The 27,418-nt window shown below is 35.4% G+C and overlaps 1 protein-coding gene across 3 annotated transcripts in view; it reads right to left on the bottom strand.

Moving 5' to 3' along the window:
* Positions 1–259: 259 nt before the first annotated feature.
* LOC140449490 (testis-expressed protein 2) overlaps positions 260–27,418 on the bottom strand; it is a 97,544-nt gene continuing 70,385 nt past the window's right edge. For 2 of the 3 annotated variants that reach the window (XM_072542687.1, XM_072542695.1), the window contains exons 7-13: positions 21,554–21,640; positions 21,375–21,497; positions 21,112–21,318; positions 20,654–21,053; positions 7,418–7,642; positions 5,144–5,361; positions 260–2,916 (exon numbers count right to left, since the gene is read on the bottom strand). In XM_072542687.1, coding sequence (XP_072398788.1) covers positions 2,848–2,916; positions 5,144–5,361; positions 7,418–7,642; positions 20,654–21,053; positions 21,112–21,318; positions 21,375–21,497; positions 21,554–21,640 — 1,329 coding nt within the window. In that variant the 3' untranslated portion in view covers positions 260–2,847. The remainder of the gene's footprint in view (positions 2,917–5,143; positions 5,362–7,417; positions 7,643–20,653; positions 21,054–21,111; positions 21,319–21,374; positions 21,498–21,553; positions 21,641–27,418) is intronic. The other variant, XM_072542679.1, reaches the window with a different exon arrangement.

The following is a 27,418-nucleotide window of genomic DNA, read 5'->3' as shown; positions in this document are numbered from 1 at the left end:
TTCTTACTATTATTAAATCAATAATTGATCTTTGATTTCTACTAGGTTCTTCCCATGTGTATCTATGTATGTTTTTATGCTGGAATCTTGTGTTGGTTATTCGTATTCTCGACATATTTCGATTAGCCGACTTCCATTGTCGTTTCTAATTTCGTCTTCTCCGAATCGTCCCACTATATCTTCATCATCCCTTCCTATGTGGCTGTTAAAATTTCCAATTAGTAGAATATCTTCTTTTTCCTTTGTCCTGTCTAATACATCGTTTAGTGCGTTGAAAAAATCTTCCTTTTCCCTTTTGGTCGCATTGTCATTCATTGCATATACTCCAACAATTATTGTTGGTTGTCCAATTTTTTTTACCTTTTTTACAATCTCTATTCTCTATATAATCTACAGCTCTGAACTGCCTCGTTTGATGTTACTAGCTTGTGTTGTCCATATTATCTATTCTTTTATTCATATTTGAATCTAAATGGTGTAGTTCCCTCCAGAAATACATCGCTCGCTAGCGCTGACGGTCTATATCGATCAACCAATGCTACCTTTAGTCTTAACAAATTAAGCTACCATTAAAATAAACAATTTTAACCAAATAATGTTTTCTGTACCTATTGCAAAATAACCGCTTCCGCTAATGAACTACATTACACATGTTCGTCCAGTGATAATTATACCACCTTTGCCAAGGCGACATACCTCTACAGAGAACTTTAATTCATTTAAGTCAATGCTGCACCGTCTGCATAGTATAATATTTTTAAAGATTAGTCCATCCCTGGGTACCATGTGCCCTTTTGAGCAACGTATTGGGCCATGTTGTTCGTTATTTTTACCAAGTTTACCACATTTTATAATACGTTAATTATTTTTTTTGGGATATCCTGCATTTGGTGATATTTTATTAGGATCTGGTACTATATAAACCAAAACTAAATTGTTTTTAGACAAGAACTGTCTGAGAAACATTTATTACTTTTTTTTGTCAAACATATAACATCAATTTAGATCTCACAGACGAGATTGCTCTTTTAGAATAATCCAACAAGTAACTGCTTGAACTCCAGTAATTATTGTCAGTTTTGGGAAAGTCTGAAACTATTTTTGTTCGAATTCCATCTATTTTCAACCCTTTCGCTGCATGAGACAAAAAAATCACGAAAAGATGTACACTAACAGCAAAAAAACATATCGCAAAATGTTGAGGTTGTAAAATGGACTGTTGAATGAAACGGAAGGCATAATGTCGTAGAAAACAAATGAAAATTTTGAGTTTATTTAGGAACTACACTAGATACAGATATTGTAAATTTTGAAGAAGTATTTAATATTTAAATTTTTTAAACTAGCAATGTAAAAAGTATCTGAATATAACAGTAAAATTAATATAAACACAGTAATACTGGAAGTCATGGAAAAACAATCAAATATTGTGGAATGTTATATTCGATTATAATGTCTATAAATGTTTGTTACTGTTTGTCCTATTTTTCTTAATAACTTGTTATTTATTTTCACTTCTCTTCAAACAATTATATGCTGCGGCAAAAGGGTTGACAAATTGAACTGACTCTACAACTACACTTTTAAAAATAAATCATTTGGTCCTCTGAATAGAAAAAGGTAAATTTTTGTAAACCTGACATGACTACGACTAGAACTCACATAACAATATTTTTTTCTAAAATAATTAAAATTATGTAGTCTACAGATACAAAAATAAAAAATTATATCTTAAAAAGAAAACAACACCAACAAAACTAAAAGATCTAAACGCACAGACAGACGGTTGAAGTTTTTTTTTTACTTTATCCCTCTATTCAGAAATAATACACGTGTAGTAAATAATCAAGAAGGACACATGTGTACACATTATAGAAGGAAAGTTGTTAGAGTAAAATATAGAGTAATATCATGGAAGTACAATGAAATGCAAGCACGGAGTGCATGTAATTGGGAATACTTAAAAAGGAAGAGAATATAAAAATACACTTACTACACGGACTAGGGCCAAAGATTAATTAGGTCGCTAGAAAGAATATACTGTAGAAAAGTTTAATAACGAAGTTATGACGAATAACGAAGATATGAATAAAAAGAAATTAGCATTCATCGACAAAGAGAATGAAAGACGGGAAACGAAAATTAGTTCGGGAAAAGGTTAAATTATATGTGGATAAGAAGATCAAGTAAATAAATAATATAACTATATAATAACTCTGCAATAACAAAACGGTAGCTAAATCTCGTAGTAGGACAGTAGAAGACTATCAAGGAAAATTCTGAAAGGACATGAGATTAAATGTCAGAAATTGGAAAAATATAGCTAAGTAGTCCACAGAAATGACAAGGATAAAACATGAAATATACATGTAGATGACATATGAATACATGGTCACACACTGTTTAGAGAGAAGACAAACATTTTAAGAGCGATAACGGAGTAGATATAACCAGGTAAAAGATCAACAATCAAATATTTATACGATGAAGAAAACTGATGGAAGAAGACATAGAGAAAACTGGAGATAAGAAATATGGAAAAAAAAGGTGAAAAAAGGTTGAAACACAAAATACTCCAGGTCCAACAGAAAGCTAAAGCTTTTATAATGATTATTGAACCATCAATGTAAAGATTTTTACTTAACCTCTAATACTTCTTTTAACTCAACCTCTCTTATTTCAACTGCCTCTCCGTATTTTTAATAAAATAGAACAAGTAACGTCACTGCGCGACAGTAAGACAATTGGAACTCCTTTTTAAAAAATACGACTAAGTGTTAATCGACACCTTGTTTGCCCTGTATTTTTTCTATCACCAAGTAAATGAAATAATTACAATAATTTTGTTTAATCCGGCAATTTTGGATTCATCACAGGTATGACCAAGTCTTCCATGTTGGGAATCACCAATACTTTCTGAAAAAAAAAAAAACAATATTACAATTAACTAAAAAGTTTAAAAGTATATTATATAGGGGTGTAGTTGGTGATACATAAATGGTTATAGTATGTTTTCGGATGATTATGTAATAGTGGCACTGATTTAGAATAACTTTCAAATGGTCTTCATAACAAATTTAAACTGCCAAATTATTAGCGACAGCTCATACAACATTTTAACGATCGCCATTTTGAAACGGCCCAACAGAATCACACAAAAATCTCGAAAAATACTACATGACACAAGAGCTTTCTAGTTATGTATTATATTCTGTAGTCGGTTCACTTAACATCAAAATATTTGACAGTCATTATTGCAAACATATAGGTAATAAAAAAATGTCTACCACACATTATTAAACTTATATAGAAGTAAAACACTTCACATTTGTATTTAGGTATAAAACATATAATTAAAACTTTTTTAAAAAGTGTTGTCAACATTTATACAGGAGCATAACGTGATGTTTTCGATCTAGATCAGATCAACCTCAGTGCCTTCTTTTGTAATTGAAGCAAACACTAAAATTGTAGCTGTGACATCAATATATGGTTTTACATTGTTACAGGTACTGTAACAGAATTTAAGTAAATTTTGTTACATTACAAAAGAAGGCACTGAGGATGATCTCATCTAGATCGAAAACGTCACGTTATGCTCCTGTATAAATTTTGACGACACTTTTTAAAAAAGTTTTAATTATGTTTTATACCTAAATACAAATGTGAAGTGTTTTACTTCTGTATAAGTTTTTTAAACGATGGTATACAGCCAACTACTGGGATTTTCCCATTAATTTTTTTAAATTTATATTATTAATCTTCTTCTACGGCACTAGTTTTGGCCTTGATAAGGGCAATAATTTCGAAATATGAGTGACACACAGTTGAAAACACGCAGTTTCGAGGAAATCCCTGCCTTCACCCGACTCGCTTGAGTGGCCGAATAAAGGTCGATTTATATATAACCGTGCCGTGTCCGTTCCGTGTTATGGCAGTGCGCGGCAAAAAAAAACAATAATGTACTGTTATGAGTATATTTATACATTGGCGTTTTCCGGAGGGGGCCCGTCCGTGCCTGGCCTAAAATTAATCCTAAATGATATTTTTGTTTTCGGCACTGGCGATGCACGGAAATGACACGAACTTGTATAAACACGATTTTATTGTTTTTTGAACGCGACTGCTGGTAAAAAGACAAGCGGATGTTGTGCGGTTAGTATGTTATGGTTTTTATATGTATTAAAGAAAAAAGAAAAAGAGTACTGCGACATTCAAAAATATTCGTGAAATTTTGTTTCATCGTCCAATAATTCTCTGTATATTTTGAATTCTCCTGCGGTTTGTCTTTTATTCCGCATATAATGCACACTCCATCTTCTTCGTCTTTCTGCTCTTGCTCTTCCTCGTCGTCAAGTAATAATGCCAATACCTATTTAACCGCTTGGAGCGCTCCGCTTTTCCCTCTTCTCTACCTATTTCAAGGTTGCTAGGGCCTTCGGGATCGATGGTCTACTATTCTTAAGAGTATGTTCTAGAAATTTTCGAATTTTTTTTTCGTTTTCTTGAAAATTGTTTGGAGGAACCTGGCGTTAAATAAAAAGAGCTCCGATCTGGGGACTAGAACCCATGATCTATCGGTTCACAGTCAGGGACTATTCCAACTTAGCTATTTCGGTCCTGTATACATGGATACAAGTAACAATACATTTAGGCAAATATTTAATTAATTTGTAGAACATAATTTAATAATATATTCCGATGCAAACATGTATGTGCATGTTGATATTACTTACGACGTCAAATAAAAATATTTAAATTAAACATATTCTTAATGACTTTAGACATCTGTCGCTTGGAAACACGAAAAGATACAAAGTTGCAATAAAGTATGGCTGAAAAGAGGGAGACATAGTTTTATCCACTATGAGTATTTTGTTTAAATCTTATGGTTTTTACCATTTATCAAATTTTCTAAAAACTTGAGACACCAGTCATTTGGAAACACGAAAAGATACAAATTGGCAATAAAGAAGGTTAAAAAAAGGAAACGAAGACGAGCCTAAAGATATCCAAAGAAAGCATAGTTTTATCTACTACTATCTACAAGTTTACTAAAGAAAAATAAAAAATATAAATATGTATTAAGTGTTAATACGAGGAAAAATAATTGGTTAAAATAGATATCCGTTACTTGGCTTACCTGGAATTCTTGAACTAATTTTTTCTCGATCCAACTAGTTACCATAATATAACTAATGTTTCTCTCGCCCACGATTGGTCTGGCAGACAGGGAAATTTCGGGAACCGGCCTGAAACCTATCCAGATACGATCTGTCGGTGGAGGGGGAATATTTAAGACTAGAGTCCCGACGATCGACTTTACTTCTACCGTCAATCGAAGATCTGTATTTGAAACACCTACGAATAACAAAATTTAAACAAATAATTTCATAAAAGTGATAGAAATTAACTTAAAATTGTAAAATACCTATGGACAAAATATGAAATATTTTGAAATTGTCATAAATAAAATCAATATGAAGGATTACAGTTACCAAAACACTGTGTACTAGAAAGTGTTTTGGTAATTTCATAAGTAAAGCAAGATGATGGGAGAAAAGAAGGAGGGCAATGAAAAGGATTAAATCACTTTGTGAACTTGTAACACAATTTATGGTACTAGCAGTACCATATTTCCAACGGTCAGTTTTCTCACCGTGTAACAACATAAAACGTGCAACATCACGCAGCGATTATCAAGATTTTCCTTCGATAGTACACACTGGTTCAGCATATTCGAAGAGAGAATTCTTAGCAACAAGGTGCGACCTAACGCTAAAGGTCCAAATTTGAGGTTTTCGACAGGGTGGGTACTATCTCTATTGCTGTGGTTATCTTGATGAATGACTTATTAACGAAACTGTCCCGAGAAGGTTGCTACTACCTTAAATATACAAACAATCTGGCGATCGTGGCCAAGGATGTTTTGCCAAAGCAATCACCAAGCCAACGCAGTTTGTCCTGATGGAGGTGGACAACTGGTGTGAGTGTGGGTCTAATAGTTAACCCACAAAACACGTCAGTTATTGTTTTCACTAAAAGAATAGGAATATTTCTACAAGGACTATTTATACTACTGCTCAGGGTAGTGGAGATACCACTTGTAAATCAGACCAAATACTAAGGCGTAATATTCCACTAGAATCTGACGTGGAATCTATATATCCAAAAGGAAAAATAGAAGGCTGCAATCATATTTGGAAGAAGTATGCGACGTGTGGTACAAAATGTGTGTGAAACATAAAAATCAACTATGGCTATACACAAGAGCAATAATATCCATGATAACTCATAGTTCAGTGACTTGATAAAACAAAACACAGCAGTCTGAAGCGTGTTCAACTGAACCTAATATATTTGCACGAATATATGCAGAGAGAGACCAGATCTATAATACACAGCCTTCTATAAGGTTAAAAAATATTTTCAAATTAAGAAAGGACTGGGAAACGAACTCGCCAATAATGCCCAAGCTCTTGTTGGTTCTGTTTCCAAAACGATTCCCAAGCTGACATAGGTACAGGGGCACGCGACATTATTTCAGTTGGAAGTTGTTGTTATACAAAGTTGCGCCATACGACGACCACAAAGCTGTTGATCTAACCCGTGAAGGAGCATGCATTCCACTAGTCGACGCAGAACCGTTCTTCAGAATTGCGAACACCAGAAAATTAATCGATTGGTACATGGGTGCAAAATAAGTATGCAATGGAATTTCATCAAGAAAGCCCGGTTAGATTAGGAGCTTTAATGATAAAGGGAAGCACAATGGATCTGCAAATGGACGCAGTGCGTTAGGCCCTTACTGCCCTATTTCTATTTATCTATCTAAGTTACTACAGCCTAATGGGAAAATACTCTACACCAAAGACAAGTACAAAGGTTATTACAACCTTCTGCTTGCTAAGCAGAAATGCTCTCAGAGGTTCAGCAAATTGAACTACGAGTAATTACATAAGTTCTCACCGGAATTGCTCACTCAGATATTATGATATTATATCTGTCCAATGGGAACAGTAAACAGAGCCATGTGTAGATGAAACACCTTGTCTGTAACTGCAGGGGAGTTGTTCGTCTACTCCAAAATACCTGGAACAGCACGTTTTAAAACCTGACCAGGTAATAAACGTAGCTCCGAAACGGATAGTAGTCTAGATCACATCGACGAAAACATAGATAAGGTTATATAAAAAAATTGCAGGTCACAGTGTGAAATGACCTATTAGGCGGACACCCTTGATTTTCTTTCAAGTAATTTTTATTCAATTTAATTAAAACACATATTTTATACCACACATAACACTTTATATCTATCTACTCAAAACTGCTGTTATAATGTGAAGAAACTTACCTCAGCTAATTATTACTATAATTCTCTTAAAAAATATAAAACTTTAATGGGATGGGAACTAACCTTCCATGGCCTTCTTAATGTACCGATTCTCGGTAGCAGCCTGGAAAAACTTAGATTCAGCCAACCGATCTACCATCTTCATCAGATTTTTCTTGCCGTGACTTCCTGTTGTGGTATCTTGAGGAGTGTTAGGGAGCTCATGAAGTCCTTCCTCATCTGTACTACTTTCGGCAGAATCATCGACATCGGAGTGGTATATAGCACATTTAACTATAGCAGATTTGTCTGGAAATAACAAAAAAGAATGTGTTAGGTTGTATGTGGTTAAATTAGACAATGACAGAGATTTGGCTTATGTTTTATGATCTCACCTCTTAAAGATTAATAAAAATCAATGTTTACTTGACATAAAAGATATATTATTGACAATATAAACTTTAATTGGTAATGAGAGAGGACAGTAATAAATCACTGTTAAGTGGCACACCTGCTTATAAGTTAGTTATATTAATCTTTTAAATACAGAAAGTACAAAAAATAAAGGATGTAATAATGTTATAATAATAACATAATGTAATAACATGTCTTGCAAACAGTAAAACAAGAAACAAAATAGGTATAACGATACAAGGCAACTGTAAATACGTATTTCTGACTATTGGTCGTCTTCAGTACGGTGCAGCTAAGTTAGAAAAGGAGCATGTTAACTTGGGAAAGGATCACTACGGGAGCAATGCGACCAATTTGTGGCAAATAGAGCTAGAAGACCCTGATGGTCTCCAGAGCAACATCTAACAAAAACCACGGAGGAAGCTACAGCTACCTGAGGAGAGAACTGCCAAACGTTAAAACGTTTAAAACGAATCGAAAAGGTTAATACCAGTGAATAATAAAGGTAAAATGTAATGGCAGGTCTCGCAAACAGGAAAACAAAAAATCTATTTTGTTTTTTGTAGGATTTATTGGAGGATAGTTTGCGGAATTAACTTAAGTTATGGGCAACGCATGGACAATTATTCGCGTGTCGAAAAACCGTCATCGTGGTATATTTATGCAACGCAAAAAAATGAAAATATTGTTTATCAAAAAGTATTGAATTGATTCAACTATTTACTCTGATTCAACTATGCGAACATAATATGATTGAGTACTTTTTTGTTAATTTTTTACACATTTAATTTTAAGCCGACACGAAGTTTACAGGGTCAGCTAGTATATATCTATGTATATAAAAATCTAGAACGACAGCTCACACTAGTTGTCCGGTAGGGTGATTACGCCATCTAGGAAATAAATCTGAACTAAAAACATCTGACATTTCAATCATATTTTGTTCTTGAAACGATACGGTTGATTTATTGCTAATTCAGTCTACAATATAAATATACAAAAATAAAATAACGTTTAACAAACGTCAACGTTTTAGCAAAATAAAATAAAATTACATTAAAAGTAAATAAAAATTAAAGAAAATTAATTAGCAGTACTTTAATAACATTAAGTAAAATGAAATAAAAATAAATCATATTAGATAAAATTAAATACAATTAAATAAAATTAAACTACATTAAAATTAGGTAAAATTAAATAAAAATTAATTAAAATTAAATAAAATTAAACAAAGGTAAATAAAATTAAATAACGCTAAACGGAAATAAATAAAATTTAAAAAAAATAAGTAAAATTGAATAAAAAAATAAATGAAATAAAATTAAATTAAATTAAATGTAATGATAATCAAAATGAAGTTATTAAACACAAATATACGATAATAGTGAAAAAGTAAATAATGAATACATTTCTATATAATTAACAAATTTTAATTTTTTTTTTTAATTTTAAAAACTTAAACGTGTGGTATTATTATTAAAAAGAAATAACAATTTAGTAATAAGGAGACGAACAATTTGATTAACCCTCATAGTAATAACGTGCTATAAGAAGTATTCACGTCTTTCGGCACTTTCGCCACTTCTCACGTGCCATGCGCCGTTTTTATTTTTTAAAATGAACCGTCCTCTGTTTCCAGTACCAGTAATGAATTGGTTAATGATCAGTGTATTAGTGTCTATTTGCCACTACTACACTGTGCCTCCGTGCCAATCCCCGGGATTTGTCCGGGGATTGGCACGGAGGTTGGCGCTAACATTTCTGTCAGTAGGATTTTGATTGGCGGGTGGGCCGGACGATATTTCTTTATGAGACGTCTCCATGTCTCAATAAAAGAGATGATGGCATACGGTTACCTTCGACATGGGGACCTCTCATAAAGAAAATATCTTCCACTCTTCCTGTCAATCAAAATCCTACTGTCAGAAATGTTCGCGCTAATCCACACGCTAACCCCCATCCAAACTACGTCACCATTGATGGAATATATAAACCGTCCTCTGTTCCCAGTAGCAGTAATGCATTGGTTAGTGGTCAGCGTCATAGTGCCTGGGGGCTCGGGACATTGAGACGTCCGAAGCCCTGAAGAAGACATCAAAGATGATGTTGAAACCTCGGCGCAATGATAACCGACGCGGTTCAACCCGGAAGGCAGTTGAGTTTAACATTAATTCTTGTAATAGTATTAATCTTAGCTCTAGGTTTAATTGTACTAACGTTCTTGTACCAGAACGGTAGGGTTCTGTCAGTCTGGAATAAAAACAATTCTATTTTCTTGTTACTTAATATTCGTTTCACCAAATGTCCAATATCAAATCTTCAGAATTCATATCCGAAATTGGACAGTATAATTTTATCACCCAGTAGACCGAATGAATCTATTTGTTATTAAATACACACACGTAGTTAATTAGGTTACATACACATTTGGTCAATTATAAATAATAATTTGGACATCAGTCAAAAGTACTGACAAAGTTAAACAATTTACATAAATTAAATACACATATCACGCTAGGTACGCGAAAAATATTGACCCAAATAGAATTTATATAAAACTAATATCTCTTGACTAGAGAAGCATTCAATCAATATTCACTCAACGAACATATAGTCTTCAACGATCAACTTCATCAGTCTCTACTCAAAGTAATCCCGGGTCTACACCCATAGTGTACGTCTCAACAATAAACTCTGCTACTATTATTTGGTGTTTCCATTACAACAGAACGAACATCTTCACTGAGCCAACGAAGGGAATTTGTTCATGGTCCTATCGAGAAACAGAATACTTCAAGGAAGTTTGAGAGAGCCTATACAGTCCACGCCAGCAACACCCTCAGTAGCAGAGAGAGACCACTAGACCCGGGAGAACGAGAGCAGTACCAAAGCCAAGAGCCATACTAGAGCCGAGAGCAGTACCAGAGCCGAGAGCAGTACCAAAGCCGAGAGCCATACTAGAGCCGAGAGCGGTACCAGAGCCGAGAGCAGTACCAAAGCCGAGAGCCATACTAGAGCCGAGAGCGGTACCAAAGCCGAGAGCCATACTAGAGCCGAGAGCGGTACCAAAGCCGAGAGCCATACTAGAGCCGAGAGCGGTACCAGAGCCGAGAGCAGTACCAAAGCCGAGAGCCAGACTAGAGCCGAGAGCAGTACCAAAGCCGAGAGCCATACTAGAGCCGAGAGCAGTACCAAAGCCGAGAGCCATACTAGAGCCGAGAGCAGTACCAAAGCCGAGAGCCATATTAGAGCCGAGAGCAGTACCAAAGCCGAGAGCCATACTAGAGCCGCAGAGCAGCCAAAGGACAGGACCGATTGCAGAACCCACCAGAAGCGAGGGATCCTCAACGTCTAAGAACACAAAAAACCGTAAGTTTTTGAATAATTACAAAATCTTCCAACTTTTACAATCTTACAATTTAACAAGTTTTTTTTTATTACAATTTAACAATTTAGAACAACAATCTCCACTCTATCAATCGTATAATAATGTACTTTAGAATGCATACCATTTAAATAATACAGAGAATTGATAAAACAAAAATAAACGTCATTCACAACTATAATTAACTAAACAGTAATTTTGTATGACAATTTGAAAAAAGAAACGTTCATACATATAGCTTGCTTTTAATTACAATTAAATATTTTATTTCGAAAAATTAAAATAATTACGTAGCAAATAATTTCATTTATTTTGATAACAATATATATATATATATATATATATATATATATATATATATATATATATATATATATATATATGTATATATATCATTATAAGAGTGTGTGGATTACATCTTGACCTACCTCAATGCAAAGAATAGCACAGCAGGCAAGGTCAAACTCATATTTCGCTAAATTGCACATTCCGATAGAAAAGAAAGTGTTATAATACAGGTATACTTATTTAATACATAACGTACATTTAGTATTGTCTAATATATTTACCGCTGAATGTAAAAATTTTAAAATAATCATGGAGAGTCTATACGTTAAGCAAGCGGAAATAGGAACAGAAATAGTGAAACTCGTTTCAAATACAAAAAAGGATTCCCAATCTCGGAAAAATCAACAATACATCCGGGATAGACAGGAAAAATTAGAAGAATATTGGGCAAAAATTTTAAATAACCAGAAAAACTGCTAGAAGGGGGTATAACGAAAGAAAAATATTTTGAAACAAAATACTATGATCAGGTATTTAAGACATACATTGAGGGGAAAACCCTGTTGGAAGAATATGGAAGGGTGCTGAAAAGAGGAAAAGCACCGAAAGTAAAGGAGATACAGATAAGAAAACAAAGAATCGAGGAATTATTACGGCCAGAAAATGAACAAGACTTGCAGGAGGATGAAGAATTGCAGTCAGAGTTAAGAGAATACATGGAAAAGGTGAATACACTAATGATTGAAGCAGCAGTAAATGAGGAACTGGACGCTACAGATATTGGAGAAGTAGGGAGAATAAATCATCTAAAGAGGAAAGTCAGGGAAGTTTTAAAGAAAATAAGGCCAGGAATGCAACGGCCAGAAAGCACACAGAGGAGGGACGGTGTGACATTGCCGCAGGTAAAAATCCCTGTGTATGAAGGCAGATATGAAACGTGGAGAACTTTCCACGATCTGTTTACTAAAGTAATACATGAAAACGACCAGTTATCAAACGCAGAAAAAATGCAGTACCTAAAAACTCAAGTAAGAGGGGAAGCCAACAGAATGATACAACACTTAAACATATCCGAGGCCAACTACGAAGTGGCCTGGAACATGCTAAAAGATAGGTATGAGAACCCAAGGATGATATTGTTTAAATTAATAGACAGGATGCTACTAGCGCAGGAAGTAAAGGAATCTTCTGCCAGAGCATTGAAATCACTACATGACACCTTCCACGAAAGTCTGGAAGCCATAGGAGGGTTAGGAACAGACACGGAAGCGTGGAGCCCATTGATAGCCCGAATTATCATAACGAAATGGGACAATGAAACTAGGAGGCTGTACGAAAACCACATTGGAGACAGTAGAGAGATACCGACGTACAAATCGACACAAACATTCCTACAGCGAAGATTTCAGACACTGGAACTGCTGGAGTCAGAAAAAAGACAAGAGAAGCAAGGAGGATCTCTTAGGAAACCAAGAACACATTGCGTGATATGCAACGGAGATCACGGAGTACCGAACTGCAGAGAATTTCAGGAACTCAATGTAAGAGACCGGAACAGGATGATAAAAGAAAAAGGATTGTGTACAAACTGCCTAGCACATAAAAAAGAAAAACAATGTTATTCACAATATAGGTGCAGACACTGTGGCGGAGACCACCACCATATGTTGCATTATGAAAAAGGAAACACAAGCAACAAAAGAAACTCCAATGAAACGAAACGAGAACAAACACAAGAAAGAAATGGAAGAGATTCAAACAATAGAAGAAACGGGTACCAAGCTGATAGGTACAGAGGAGGAAATAATAATCCATACAACGCCAGAGAACAAAATAACGGAAGGCGAGAAAATACACAAGATACCAATGGGCCTAGGAATAGCAACGACCAGCAAAGAGGGCAGAATTCAGTAAACTGTGCAAGCCATAAGGAAGGTGAAGCATTACTAGCGACAGCTGTGGTACGCATAAGAGATGCGAAAGGAGATTCACACATAATGAGAGCACTAATCGACCAAGGGTCACAATGCGCATTTATAACGGAACAAGCTGCGACGACGCTAGGAACAACAAGGAAGCCCATACAGGCGACCATATCCGGGATAGGCTCGTCAGGAGAAAAAACAGCCAACTGGAGTATGAAACTTTTAATCGAAACTCATTACGAAAGTGACTTCGAGATGGAAATAGAAGCACTAGTACTACCGAAGATAACAAGGAATTTACCGGAAAAGGATATAATTCTACCGGACTATAACGAGAAAAATGCAATACTGGCAGATCCAAGATATTACAAGGTAGGGAAGATAGACTTACTACTAGGAGTAAAAGAATACAGTTACATATTGACAGAAGGGATGCACAGAATAAGTAATGGACTCCTGAGTCAAAACACCAAACTAGGATGGATAGTTTCGGGAATAGCACGAGAAAGGGAGAATATAAAAGCAGAAGTAAGCTGTATGATATCAAGACAAGAAATGGACGTACAAATAAAGAACTTCTGGGAATTAGAAGAAGTAAATCAGGATACAAGTTTCTCAGTGGAAGAACAAGAATGTGAAGAACTGTATCGACAGACTGTAAAAAGGAATGAAGAAGGGAGATACGAAGTAAAAATTCCGTTTAGGGAAGACGTCGCAAAGTTAGGAGAATCTAAACAGCAAGCATTCGCCAGATTGATGCAACTAGAAAGGAAGTTTGCAAAAGACAAACAGTTAGAAGCGAATTACAGACAATTCATGGAAGATTATGAAAACCAAGGTCATATGGTAATAGCAGAAAACCAGGGAGATGGGTACTACTTACCTCATCATCCAGTGAGAAAAGAGGACAGTACTACAACGAAAATAAGAGCCGTGTTTGATGCATCAAGCAAAAGCTCATCGGCAGTAAGCCTGAATGATATTATGCACACAGGGCCGAAATTACAACAAGACTTGACAAATATACTATTACGATGGAGATCCAATAAGGTAGCATACTCAGCGGATCTGGAAAAAATGTTTAGACAAATCAGAATGGCAGAAGAAGACCAAAAATATCAAAAAATTTTGTGGAGAAAGGACACAAAGGACCACATACAAGAGTATAACTTAACGACGGTGACATACGGCACGGCCGCAGCACCCTTTTTAGCGTTAAGAACAATACAACAATTACAAGAAGACGAAGGAGCGAGGTTCCCGTTGGCATCGAAAATTGTAAAAGAAAACATGTATGTAGACGATATACTAGGAGGAGCTGAGACAGTGCAGGAAGCAGAAACAGCCCAAAAGGAATTAATACAACTGTTCAGAAAAGGAGGTTTCACTCTTAGAAAATGGTTGAGCAACGAAGAAAAAATAATGGAGAACGTACCGGAGGATATGAGGAACGTAGACTCGAAGGCATTCAAACAAGAAGAAGTACGGAAAACGTTAGGAATACACTGGTCACCTAAAGAGGATATAATCACATTCAAAATAGGGATAACGACGGCAAAGAAAATAACGAAAAGACACGTACTGTCAGAAGTAGCAAAACTATACGACCCACTGGGATGGATAGCACCTGTAGTAATTCAGGCGAAAATGTTCATACAGGAATTATGGGAGCAAAAGACCAGTTGGGATAAAGAATTAACTAGCAACCAACAAAGCAGGTGGAATACATACCAGGCGCAATTAGTAAATCTGGAGAAAATAACATTGCCCAGGTGGAACAACTTAAGCAAGATAAACAGAGTAGAACTGCATGGATTTGCAGTTGCGTCTATGAAAGGATATGGAGCGGTAATCTACTCAAGGGTATTAGGCCCAGAAATTAAAACGAATCTAATGATAGCAAAATCGAAAGTCGCACCATTGAAAGGGAAAACGACGTTACCGAGGCTCGAGCTGTGTGCCGCGGTACTACTAGCAAATTTAATGAAGAAAACCCTACAAGCATTGAACAGGGAAAACATTGAGGTATATGCATGGTCGGACTCAACGATAACCCTGGCTTGGATAAGGGGATCATCAAAAGGGTGGAAAATGTTCGTCGCCAACAGAGTAGAGGAAATAAGACGCGTTATAGGACCGAAAAATTGGCATAAGGTAGATACAAAGGAAAATCCAGCGGACATCCTCTCACGTGGAAGTACCGCATCAGAATTATTAGAAGCAGAGCTATGGTGGAAGGGACCAACTTGGCTGACTAGTAACAAAACTTTAACGCAGGAATCAGAAGAAATACCAGAGACAAATGAGGAGGAAGTCCAAACGAAAATAACGGTGCACACGACAACGATAAAGGAGGACATATGCGAGAGATTCTCAAATTTAGAAAGAATGAGAAGAGTACTTTCATATTGTAGGAGATTTGCAGACAAATGCAGAAAAAAGAAGGACAATGGACAAAGTCAGCTTACAGTCCAAGAATTAGAGGAAACGCTATTAAAGGTGATAAAGCACACACAGCACGCCTACTTCAAACAAGAAATAAATAAGCTGGAGAAGAAACAGCAATTAGACAAGAAAAATAAATTAGCGTCATTGGTACCATTCCTGGATAGACAAGGAATTCTAAGAGTCACCGGAAGACTGAGACACACGAATCTAAAGTACGGAGAAAAACATCCGATAATTTTGCCAAAGGATAGTGCATTAACAAAGTTACTTATAACAGATAGTCACGCAAGAAATCTACATAGCGGATTACAACAAACACTACAGTACATAAAAAGGAAATACTGGATAATCAACGGCAGAAGAACCGTGAAAGATCATCTAGCAAAATGTTTAAGGTGCAGGAGGTATAAAAGCCAAGCAGCACAACAATTAATGGGAGATCTACCGAAAGACAGAGTGAACCCGAGTCATCCCTTTACTAACACAGGGATAGATTATGCCGGGCCAATAAAAATAAGTACCACGAGAGGCAGAGGACAGAGGAGCTATAAGGGCTACATCTCAGTATTTGTGTGTCTGTCAACGAAGGCAGTACACCTTGAGGTAGTAAGCGATATGTCTACGGATGCTTTCATCGCAGCGTTCAAGAGATTTACGGCACGCAGAGGACAGTGCAACAACGTATACAGCGATAACGGAACCACATTCGTAGGAACAGCAAATTTGTTGAAAAAAGAAAATCAAAAAATAGATGACGAGATAAAGCAAGGATTACTGGCACTAGGTACTCAGTGGCATGTCATACCTGCATATGCACCACATTTCGGAGGATTATGGGAGAGCGCAGTGCGAATAATGAAATATCACTTGAAAAGAATCATCGGGGAAACAGTTCTAACATATGAAGAATTGAGTACGGTGCTGGCACAAATAGAAGCATGTATGAACTCGAGACCATTATGTGGGTCATCAGAAGACCCTGAAGGGAAAATAGCCCTGACACCAGCTCACTTCCTTATAGGGAGAGAAATTATATCACCAAATCGGGAAGAAGAGCTTACGACTTATTTGAAGATGCCGACGAGGTGGAGATTAGTGGAGAAAATAAAAAGAGACTTCTGGAAAATTTGGAAACAGGAATACCTGCACCAATTACAACAGAGAAATAGATGGCATAAGGCGCACCCTAACATAAAAGAAGAAGAAATAGTTATAATTAAAGAAGAGGATACACCTCCAGGCAGATGGCCATTAGCGAGGGTAACAGCAACACACCCTGGAGCGGAGGGATTAACCAGAGTAGTAACAGTGAGAAAGGCAAACGGGAAACTGACTAAAAGACCCATACATAAGCTAATACGACTGGAAGAAGAGAAACAGGAAAAGCCGAAAAAGGCAGCAGCACTAAGATGGAAGAAAATACTAGTAGCTATAATGTTTTTAACGATGTTAAAACCCATAAAGGCAGAACCGTATAAAATATATAATCCGGTACCAGGATTTTTCACAGAAGACCTTGGAGAGGTCGTCATAGACCGGGGAACATTTCGAATAAAGGTGTTACTCGAAAAAGGAAGAATTCGAACAGAGCACCAACTAATAGGAAATATGATACAAGGCGTACGAGAACTGTGTCATGAGATAAAAATCGTGAATTGTAAGGATATAATAGAGAAATTGGAGGAAGGACAAAGAAAGGCGGAGTCAGTAAGCGAGGGGCTGACAGTAGAAATAAAAGAAAGGGAAAGAAGAGGAATATTAGGAACAATATTAACCTCAGTATTTGGAGTCAATGACGAAGCCTACAGTAACATTGAAGCATTAGATAATAACCAAAAGGAGCTAATAAAGGAATCACAGCACCAGGCGAAGATAATGTTAGAAACAATAACATCAATCAATCACACAGAGAACAGGATAAACGAGCAAATGAACAAGTTTAACAAAGCACTAATCACAGGTCTACAAGAAATATCTAAAGGACTTAACGAAGTAGAAGACAAAGCACAAAAACTAGAAACCGAATATAGCACGTTACGAATACAAACGATAGCATTACAAGTTATGGACTTCATAAACGAATATACTCAATTTTACGAGGGAATATTAAACCTTCACTATAACCACGGACACTTCATTGATATAGTGAAACCGGGTGAAATAACCAAATTAATAGGGAAAGCAGGGCAGATACTGCCTCAAGGGGTCGAAATACGACGACAATCCATTATAGAAACAGAAGTCAGTCATGACGACAGATATATAACAGTCATCGGCTACTTCATAGTGACAGGGAAAAATAAGTACAGCATGCTCAAAGTCACGGCCATACCACTTAACGTTGAGGGGTCGGTGTTGCGCACATTTGTCGCCCCAAGGAATCTACTGGTCGTAGATTATAACACACTGCACTACTTCGAATTGACCACGGAAGATAGAGAAAGGTGCTTACTGTTGACAAAGGCGCAGATAGCGTGCTCACCAACGGCTATAAGAAACATGGATACCCAACCAAACTGCATACTAGAAGAAATTTATGAGCGATCTAAGTCTCCAGTGGTAGCCAGGACAATACAGACAGCTCAATGGAGTAAGATGGGTACTCCCAACCTCTGGCTAGTTATCACGCCAGTCACGATACACATATCCATTATTTGCGATGGAAATCGGAGCGAAAGAGTACTGGAACGAGTCACATTCCTGAAGCTTTCACCCAAATGTATCGCCCAAACGAAAAATATTACATTACTCCCCACTAGCAGTGGGGTGGACAGAGTAGTGACGAGTTACCTGAAGTCGCCAATCACTCCCGTGGCCCAACTGGTGGCGAGGACACCCCGCAAGTTTAACACGCCTCTAAACACCTACCTTGACATACCAGGAGGAGAGCTACGTCATGTGTTACTTGAGGAGGAGAGTCTGGAACAAGAAATGACGCATACGCAGTGGCGATCGATTCACGAATCTAATTGGCATTATTTTGTGGCCACCGGGATCATTACTATAATGGTAATAATTGGGATACTCACGTTATGGAAGTACCGTCCTGTTGCACGACTATGTCGTTCAGGGAATCCACAAACTCAGACTAACGAACAGGAAGTACCTGTATTAGTTAGTAATCGGCACAACAATGTACGGTCGACTTCCCAAGTTGACATCCCACTTTCCACATTTTCATCCAATTGCCCTAATTTTAATCTAGAGATAGAGTCGGACATTGATAGCTAGGGTACGGTTGGAAGATTTTGATTATTCTTAAACTATTTATAATTTATCATGTTTGAATTTTACTATGTTATGTAATACTTATATGTAAACTTTGAGTATTGACACTTGGGCCAGATTGCCCGATTCCGCAGTATGTCCAATATCAAATCTTCAGAATTCATATCCGAAATTGGACAGTATAATTTTATCACCCAGTAGACCGAATGAATCTATTTGTTATTAAATACACACACGTAGTTAATTAGGTTACATACACATTTGGTCAATTATAAATAATAATTTGGACATCAGTCAAAAGTACTGACAAAGTTAAACAATTTACATAAATTAAATACACATATCACGCTAAGTACGCGAAAAATATTGACCCAAATAGAATTTATATAAAACTAATATCTCTTGACTAGAGAAGCATTCAATCAATATTCACTCAACGAACATATAGTCTTCAACGATCAACTTCATCAGTCTCTACTCAAAGTAATCCCGGGTCTACACCCATAGTGTACGTCTCAACAATAAACTCTGCTACTATTATTTGGTGTTTCCATTACAACAGAACGAACATCTTCACTGAGCCAACGAAGGGAATTTGTTCACCAAAAGTTCACTTTTATCAAAAGTCCATTTTATTGAAATAAAGAGATAAGCAACATAAGAATAAAATTACATAAATATTTACTCACAGAGATGGAATTGTTCACAAAAAACAAGACAAACATTAGAAATACACTTTTACAATAATTATACTGACGATTTTAAAATAAGTTAAAATACACATAAAAAACAAAAAAAGTACATTAGGATTTTCTATGTATATATAAAATACGAGTTTCTATGTATATATAAAATAAATATTTTATTTTTAAATATTTTAACTGATTTGAAGCAAGTTTAAAACAAAATTTTAATACTAATTTTAAGAAAATAAAACAAAAGAATGTTAAAAAATATGAAAAGCTCTATCAACATCAGTCAACAAATGATTATCTATAGACAATAGCGCATGGTGGTGGACCGGAAGAAACTCAACACTTAGTTCTTTGCACCGCTGTTTGGTATAAAAAAAACGACGTGATTTTCCCTTCCCCCGAAATAATTACGCGAGATTCGTATCGTGTGATCTCTTTAACCTGTCAGATAAATTAGATAAGACGCAGTTTAAAAACGGTAAGTACTTGTAGCGACTTAATTAGATTTTTAAGAGGAAACATTAAACTAAATGCAATTTAAACCTATATACATACGAAAATATGTATTGCATGTTTTGAAAATCTTATATATAAAACTTACTGCTTTATAAATTAAACTAAGTCTTAAAAATTAAAGGATTTGGAAGAACAAAGGTAGAAATACATTTTATATCGGTACCTTTTACAGCGTGAGCAAAGCAAATAAATTGCAATCTACATATATGTTTATAAAAATTTACTAAAATATTGCCTCCCTTCTGTAGGTTTTGGATATGTAATTTGGGGTATAAATATCTTTCAATACCAAATAAAACGTAATTCTATCATACTTTGTCAAAGGACTGAATTACGAAATGGCCTTCCTTTAAAGTCATTAGCTTTTTTCCAAACAAGAAATAAAGTTATAGATAAGTTGCGTATAAGAATATTCACTTACCATAAGCTTGCGGGTTTTTCAGTCTCATCAAATTAAGTTTAGTCTGTAAAGCAAGTACAATCAGTCCGTCATATATTATATCCAAGTCTATCCACAGTCCTCTCTCGTCCATCACAGGTTTACTGGTCCGCCTAATAACCGGTGAGGTTTTTCCTAAAGAGAGCTCTGGAATGAGGAGTTCCTCTATGAAGTAGGGGAGTTTTATCGTCGATAGCTTCCTTTGTATTCGATCTTTGACTTTATCAATAAAACTGTCGTTTCTGACACAGTCGAAAAGGACTCGGCCAATGAGGGCGTTGAGCCATAGAATATTATCTTCTTTATGCTCCTCTGTATCTGAATTTTGTTCGGTGTCGCCTTTTTCGTTTTCTTTGGGAGACTTGGTCTGCTTTCTGGAAGGCTACGACAAAAAAATTAATATAATCATTACTGATTTGGCTCTTAAAAATTGTAATTACCTTAAAGGCGCTCATGTATCTTAAGTATTCCAATTCGGACTCAGTAGTTTCTATATGACTCGAGAGAGGATTATCTTTGGAATCGGGGGTACTACAATCTAAGGAAGATAAGCCTAATTCCCTATGAGTAGAGGTACACAATCTCCTATACCAGTCTTCTTTCTCTCTGTCGGTTCGTCCAAACAAATAAATTTTTATTTCGCTGGTCTGAAAGAATGAATAAAAAATTTTCTACAATTTAAAAATAATTAAATAAAACTTACGTCTTGTGGAGGAGTTGAACATTCATCAATCAAACTATTTGTCTCCTCTCCATTTTCTCCGTTTTTATCGTCCTTTATATTTAAGAGTTCTTCATCCTCTAGGGCAGGGGAGTCAGCTATATCCTAAAATGCAAAAAAAATATTGAACAGTGTACAAAATTGCAAATGACATATTTTACCGAAATATCAGCTGATGGTGTACTAGCCCTGGAGTCTGAATCTAGATCGAATTCTTCACCTTCTGTTAATTTACTAAACCTCTGGGCCTAAAAAATATTTTGACGGTTAGTCATTATAGTGTCTACATAGAAAAATTGATATTGATGACACTGGAAAGACTAGCCATAGGTTTGCATTAAAAAACTCATCATACCTACTAAAAGTATTTAGAGTAGTTTGTTAATTTTATCCTTACTTATATTTTATAACCACTAATCTCATGCATTCATCAATAACTACTAATCAACAGAAAACAACAAATCAAGAAAATTAGAGAAAATTTTGTTAGAAAAGTACTAGAATTCGAATATTGGGGTAACGTTAACTGATTGTAAACTGGCAGTACAAAAATAAGAGAAGAATTGTTACAGGAAGCAGAACATTTGAGCGTTTCCATAACATTTTTCAATACATTGATATATTTAGGATGGGGAAACGATCTCTCGATAAGGCTTAAGTTATGTTGTGGATTGAGTTACTTACAAACTACCACAGTGCGTTCTATGCCCGGAATAAGATAGTAGGTTGAGAAACAGGCTAATGAATTGTTCTTGTAAAATGAACCATTTTCAAAACAACCAATACACAACCTGAAATCACGAGTGAAAACCGAAGGTAAACGATAACTAGTACGCGGATAATATATATATTGTCATACTTCTTCTGTTCCAACCAAAGAAAAATAAATAAAAAGATCCATCGGAATAAAATTTTAGGATATCATTATAAACAAATTGTATATAGTAATTTAAGATAAGATTTAGTGTAGATAAGAATAGAAATTTGTTTGGCAAACGACCTTTTCCGTTTCCAACAAAATTATCAAAAAAACCCCTTTGTGTAGAATTAGAAGACATTTTACCTGTAAGTTAATCTTGTCATTGTTTGTTTATTAAATGATCATATTCTAATCTTTGGAAACAGGTATAGATTGTGTATTAACAGACTGAGAATAGAAAAATCAATTTTTATTTATTCTTTCTCTGAAACAGTAATTTGATCTTCCCAAATGATACACAGAATTTTTAGAACAAACATTAACAGTAGTAAACAAGATTTGAGCTTTTGATTGGATAGTCGTTTTTGAATGGTAATGGGGTTAGCCTGATTAGGAGACGGGGAGAGGCAGTTGAATTTTGGCCATCGAAGGAAACAGTCGTTTGTGAGAAGATAGGGTGTGGTTCGTGAGCTTGGATACCGGCATTGTGAAAAGAAGTGAATAGTTTTGCAGAAGGAGATAACAAATAGATTAAAAGAGGTCCTTGGATCTACCGTGGGCATTTTGTGAAGTATATGTGAAAGTAGTTTTACGGCATCAAGTTGACAAAAGGAGGTCCTTGTGTCATAAATAAGTAGCTGAGTTTTTGGAGAAGTGAATCAGGTGTTTTTGTGTAGTCTGCAGGAGGTTTACAGAGACGTTAGGAAGGAGCCGAGGTGCCAAAGAGGAGGGATCACATCGTTGAGGAGACTGGACTTTTCTGGGTATGTGCCAACATACAATTCAATAAGAAAAAAAAGCTGTAAGTGTTTTGTACAATTGAAATTGGTATCTGTGAAGAATCTGTGATGACATCATGGTCATTATCAATCAAATTTAAAGAATTGAGTTTTGTTTGACTAATCAAAAGTTATAGTTTTGTTGTTTCTTTGTTTCAAGTAAAGGAAAGTTTAAGTAAAATTGGTTTTCACTTATTATAAATTTATGTAGATTTAAAATCTTATTATTATAAAAATTTCATTTATTTTCTTGTATGCTGATTTATAAGATAACGGCAGAATTTGAAAATTGTTTTATTCTTTTAAATTTTTGTAATATACTATTTTCTTTTATTATTATCCTTCTTCTCTATCTCGATAAAGGACAACTAGAAAATCTTTGAATCCATCGAACACAGGTAATATAAGGAGTCTTATTTTACATTTGATAACAATTAAGTTATAATTCTTTTATTGGCTCAATAAATTAAAATCAAAGTCAAAATAAACAATCATAACAATATATATATATATATATATATATATATATATATATATATATATATATATATATATATATATATATATATATATATACATTGATTTATAAAAAAAAAGATTAATATATATATATATATATATATATATATATATATATATATATATATATACATGTATGTTTATCACATGTTCTTTTGCTGTGCTAATTTTGTTAAATTGCAAACTATACCAAGTTTCAATTAATTGATTTATACAACTTTACTCTAAATGTCCAGTTTCGTAAGCTTTTTCATATTTTTAACATCATTGACTGCTACATGTCTTTGTAAGGTAACACACTTTTATTGTAACTTCTCTATGGATGTTTGGTTTCATATTGTTCTTTTTAGATGAACTGATGATGCTTTCTGAGCAGAAAGCGAAACGTCTTCAATAAATAGATGAAGTAGCCACCTTCTTTGTCTTTTATTTCTCCACTTTGACCGAAAAAACCCACCACTCTTCGAGTGTACCTTAGTTTATTTTGGATTGACGGTCGTACTCCTTTTCTCGATATATATATATATATATATATATATATATATATATATATATATATATATATATATATATATATATATATATGGAACATACAAGGAATATCCAAAAAAATAAATGACATTATCCACGAAGTTTTTTTTTCCTCGTCAATTTATCCGATTTTACATTATTTTACTTATTTTACATTAATTATAACTATTTTATTTAATCATACACTCGCGATCATAAAATCCGGGTCATCTTGAAAATTTCAAGTTTCTTAAACATTTTTGCCTCTGGTGCACTAATAACCTTTTTTTTTGGCTAATGTATTTTTTATTTGTCATCAATGTTTGTTTTGAAAGAAAAAAAATGGTTTTTTATTGTTGTTATTGAAAAAAAACAGAAAACAAATCAAATTGTTGATAAAACAGACATACGAAAGAAAAAGGAAAATACAGAACGTGGTAAAAAAATCAGTGAAATTTCAATGACCAATATCGTGTATTGCCTCCCCTTGCTCTAATAACCTCTTGCAGACAACGGGGCATACTCTCAATTTTTCTCCGGATTACATGTTGTGATATGTTATTCCACTCTCTCACTAACAGAGCTCCTGTCCGTTGTTAGGAGGAGGTGTATGGGTTTGAATACGTTTTTTCAAATCGTCCCAGAGATGTTCGATGGGATTCAGGTCCGGAGTCCTAGCTGGCCAGGGTATACATAGAACCATAGAACATGTTGGCATAACACGTTCTTCCGGAATCTCCGTAATGTACCTTCGTGCAGTTAGAGACTCATTTTCGATGAAGGTAATTCTGTGTGGAAGTCGGAAGATATACCTCCCCAAGCCATGACCGAGCCTCCACCAAATGGCATTCTTGGAGCAATGCAAGCTTGTGAAAATCGTTCACCGGTTCTTCTCCAAACTCTTACACGTCCATCGGATCCAGTTTGGCAGAAACGGGATTCATCTGAGAATAACACTTTGCTACAATCGTTAATTCCCCAATGCGGGGAATTAACTGATTGACCTGACTGTTGCAACACTAAAATTGCGATTTCGTACTTCCTCTAGACGATTTTGATGCATAACCACAGTTGAGGTCCGGTTTCGTAAAGCCTGAAACACAAAGAAACGGTCATCTAGTGCCTCGGGCGTTCTTCTTCGTTCAGAGCCAGGTCGCCTGGTTAGCAAACTTGCCTTCTGAAAGAGTTGAAGCACTCGTTGAACCGTAGAAAGGCTTAAGCCATCAGTTCTTGCGACTTGCCGTTGAATGTGACCGTCTTCCACAAGTGCAACAATTTGTGCCGTTTCAACAACAGTCAAAGGCATTTTTGTCAAAAAATAAACACTAATAATGGAACTAATAAACACTAATGGTGGCAATAATAAACGTTTGTCCGTTGCATTTGAACAGAAAGTCGAAGTACAAACGAGACATTTAAAACAAGCGGAGTTATAGGTAGCGTTCATTTTGGGAAGTGTGCACTTTACCGCGAAATCGGCATTATTGGAATTCTTTGTTACAAAGGAAACCGCAACAATTCTCAGAAACATGCATTAGTTTGTATTTGTGTTATTATTATTTACGATAAAGCTCGATAAAAATGAAATATCGGTGATTTTCAAGGTGACCCGGATTTTATGATCGCGAGTGTATATAATAACATAAACCCTTTTTTATTAATACATTATACTTAACATATACAGTAAGTTAAGTTTTAAATTAGATATACACCCTATAAATGGTAACACTGCGCGCCGTCGACTTTACACTCACCTCCGTTGCCCTGTCGCAATAATTTGTCATTATACCGTGGTTGTTTAAAGCAATAAAACAGCGTAGATTTTTAATTTATTTTTGTAAACATTTCTGTTTATACGCCCGCAGAAAAGGTTCAAATAAGAAAATGGTTTTATGGCGGTAATTGTGGACAACAGTGTGTAGATTTATTTTCTGTGTTTTTTTAAGGGTGACCAATTCCTTGCGTACAGTCAATTCGTAATATTGTTAAAAATTTTGCAAGGGAAGGTTTCTTTCAAGAGAAGGTTCAATTTCACTAAAGCAATATGGGAAAAATTCGCTGAAGCATTAGATCAAGAAGTTTCCCAGCTAGAACCGTGCTCTAATTCATACGATAAATTTGTACAAATCATAAAACAAATATCACGAAAATATATTCCTAGAGGTTGCCGAACCGAATACATAGCGGGGCTAAATGAAGAATCTAAACCCCTACTTAAAAGATACGAGCAGTTATATGAAGATGATCCCTTTTCGGAAGCAACAATACAGGCCGTGGAGAAAGTGCTACATGCGATGTCCGCCAATAGACGGACAGGTGGTTCAAGCTGGCCAATCTTAGGAAGTGGACTGGTCCAACGTCAACTAATATATATCGAGCTGCTGTGAATAGAATAAGATGGGTCAATGTGGTCGCCAAAATTACTAGAAGATAGGTATCTTCAAAAAATCAATAACTTGAGATATGCAGATGACACTCTAATAATCGCGGCAAATCAAGAGGAAATGGAAGACATAATGAGACGTGTGGAGGAAAAAAGCAAAACATATGGACTACAGCTAAATAGGAGTAAGACAAAGATCATGATAGTAGACAGAGCTCGGAATAATCTTCAACACATTAAAGAAATTGGGGGCTTTGAAGTAGTAAACAGTTTCATATACTTGGGGTCCCTAATAACAAATGACGAAGGGTGTGACAGAGAGATACGTAGAAGGTTGACTATTCCTAGAACAGCTATGATGAAATTGGTAGCAATTTGGAAAAATTCTAGCATAACAATACACACAAAGCTAAGGCTGGTAAGGGCACTCATTTTTCCCATAGCGACATATGCATCCGAAACGTGGACCTTAAAGAAAGCGGATAAAATTAAACTGGACGCTTTTGAAATGTGGGTATACCGCCGCATGTTGAGAATATCCTGGATTGATCATCGCACTAACGTATCGATATTAGAACAACTTAAAGTAAATGATAGATTGCTTAAACACATACAACAGAGATATTTGCAGTATTTTGGACACATTGAGAAGGATGGAGAGAAATCGTGAAAAAACTGTAAAGGCCTGATGGTGTCACCACATCCCAAAAGGGATTAGGACTGAGGAGGAGGAGGTATCTTAATGCATCTCAAAACAACTTAAAGTGTTAAATAGGTACTTCCAACATAAATAAATACACAAATATACGTGGACAAATAATAGGAGGACAAAAATCGATAATTTATAGTAACAAAATATCTCAAATATAAAATTTCAAAAGGTAAGACTGCTTAGGGAACCAACGTGTAATAAAGA

The sequence above is a fragment of the Diabrotica undecimpunctata genome, chromosome 1 (genome assembly GCF_040954645.1).
Source record: "Diabrotica undecimpunctata isolate CICGRU chromosome 1, icDiaUnde3, whole genome shotgun sequence".
Taxonomy (NCBI): Eukaryota; Metazoa; Arthropoda; class Insecta; order Coleoptera; family Chrysomelidae; genus Diabrotica; species Diabrotica undecimpunctata.
This window is presented reverse-complemented; position numbering and strand designations above follow the sequence as displayed.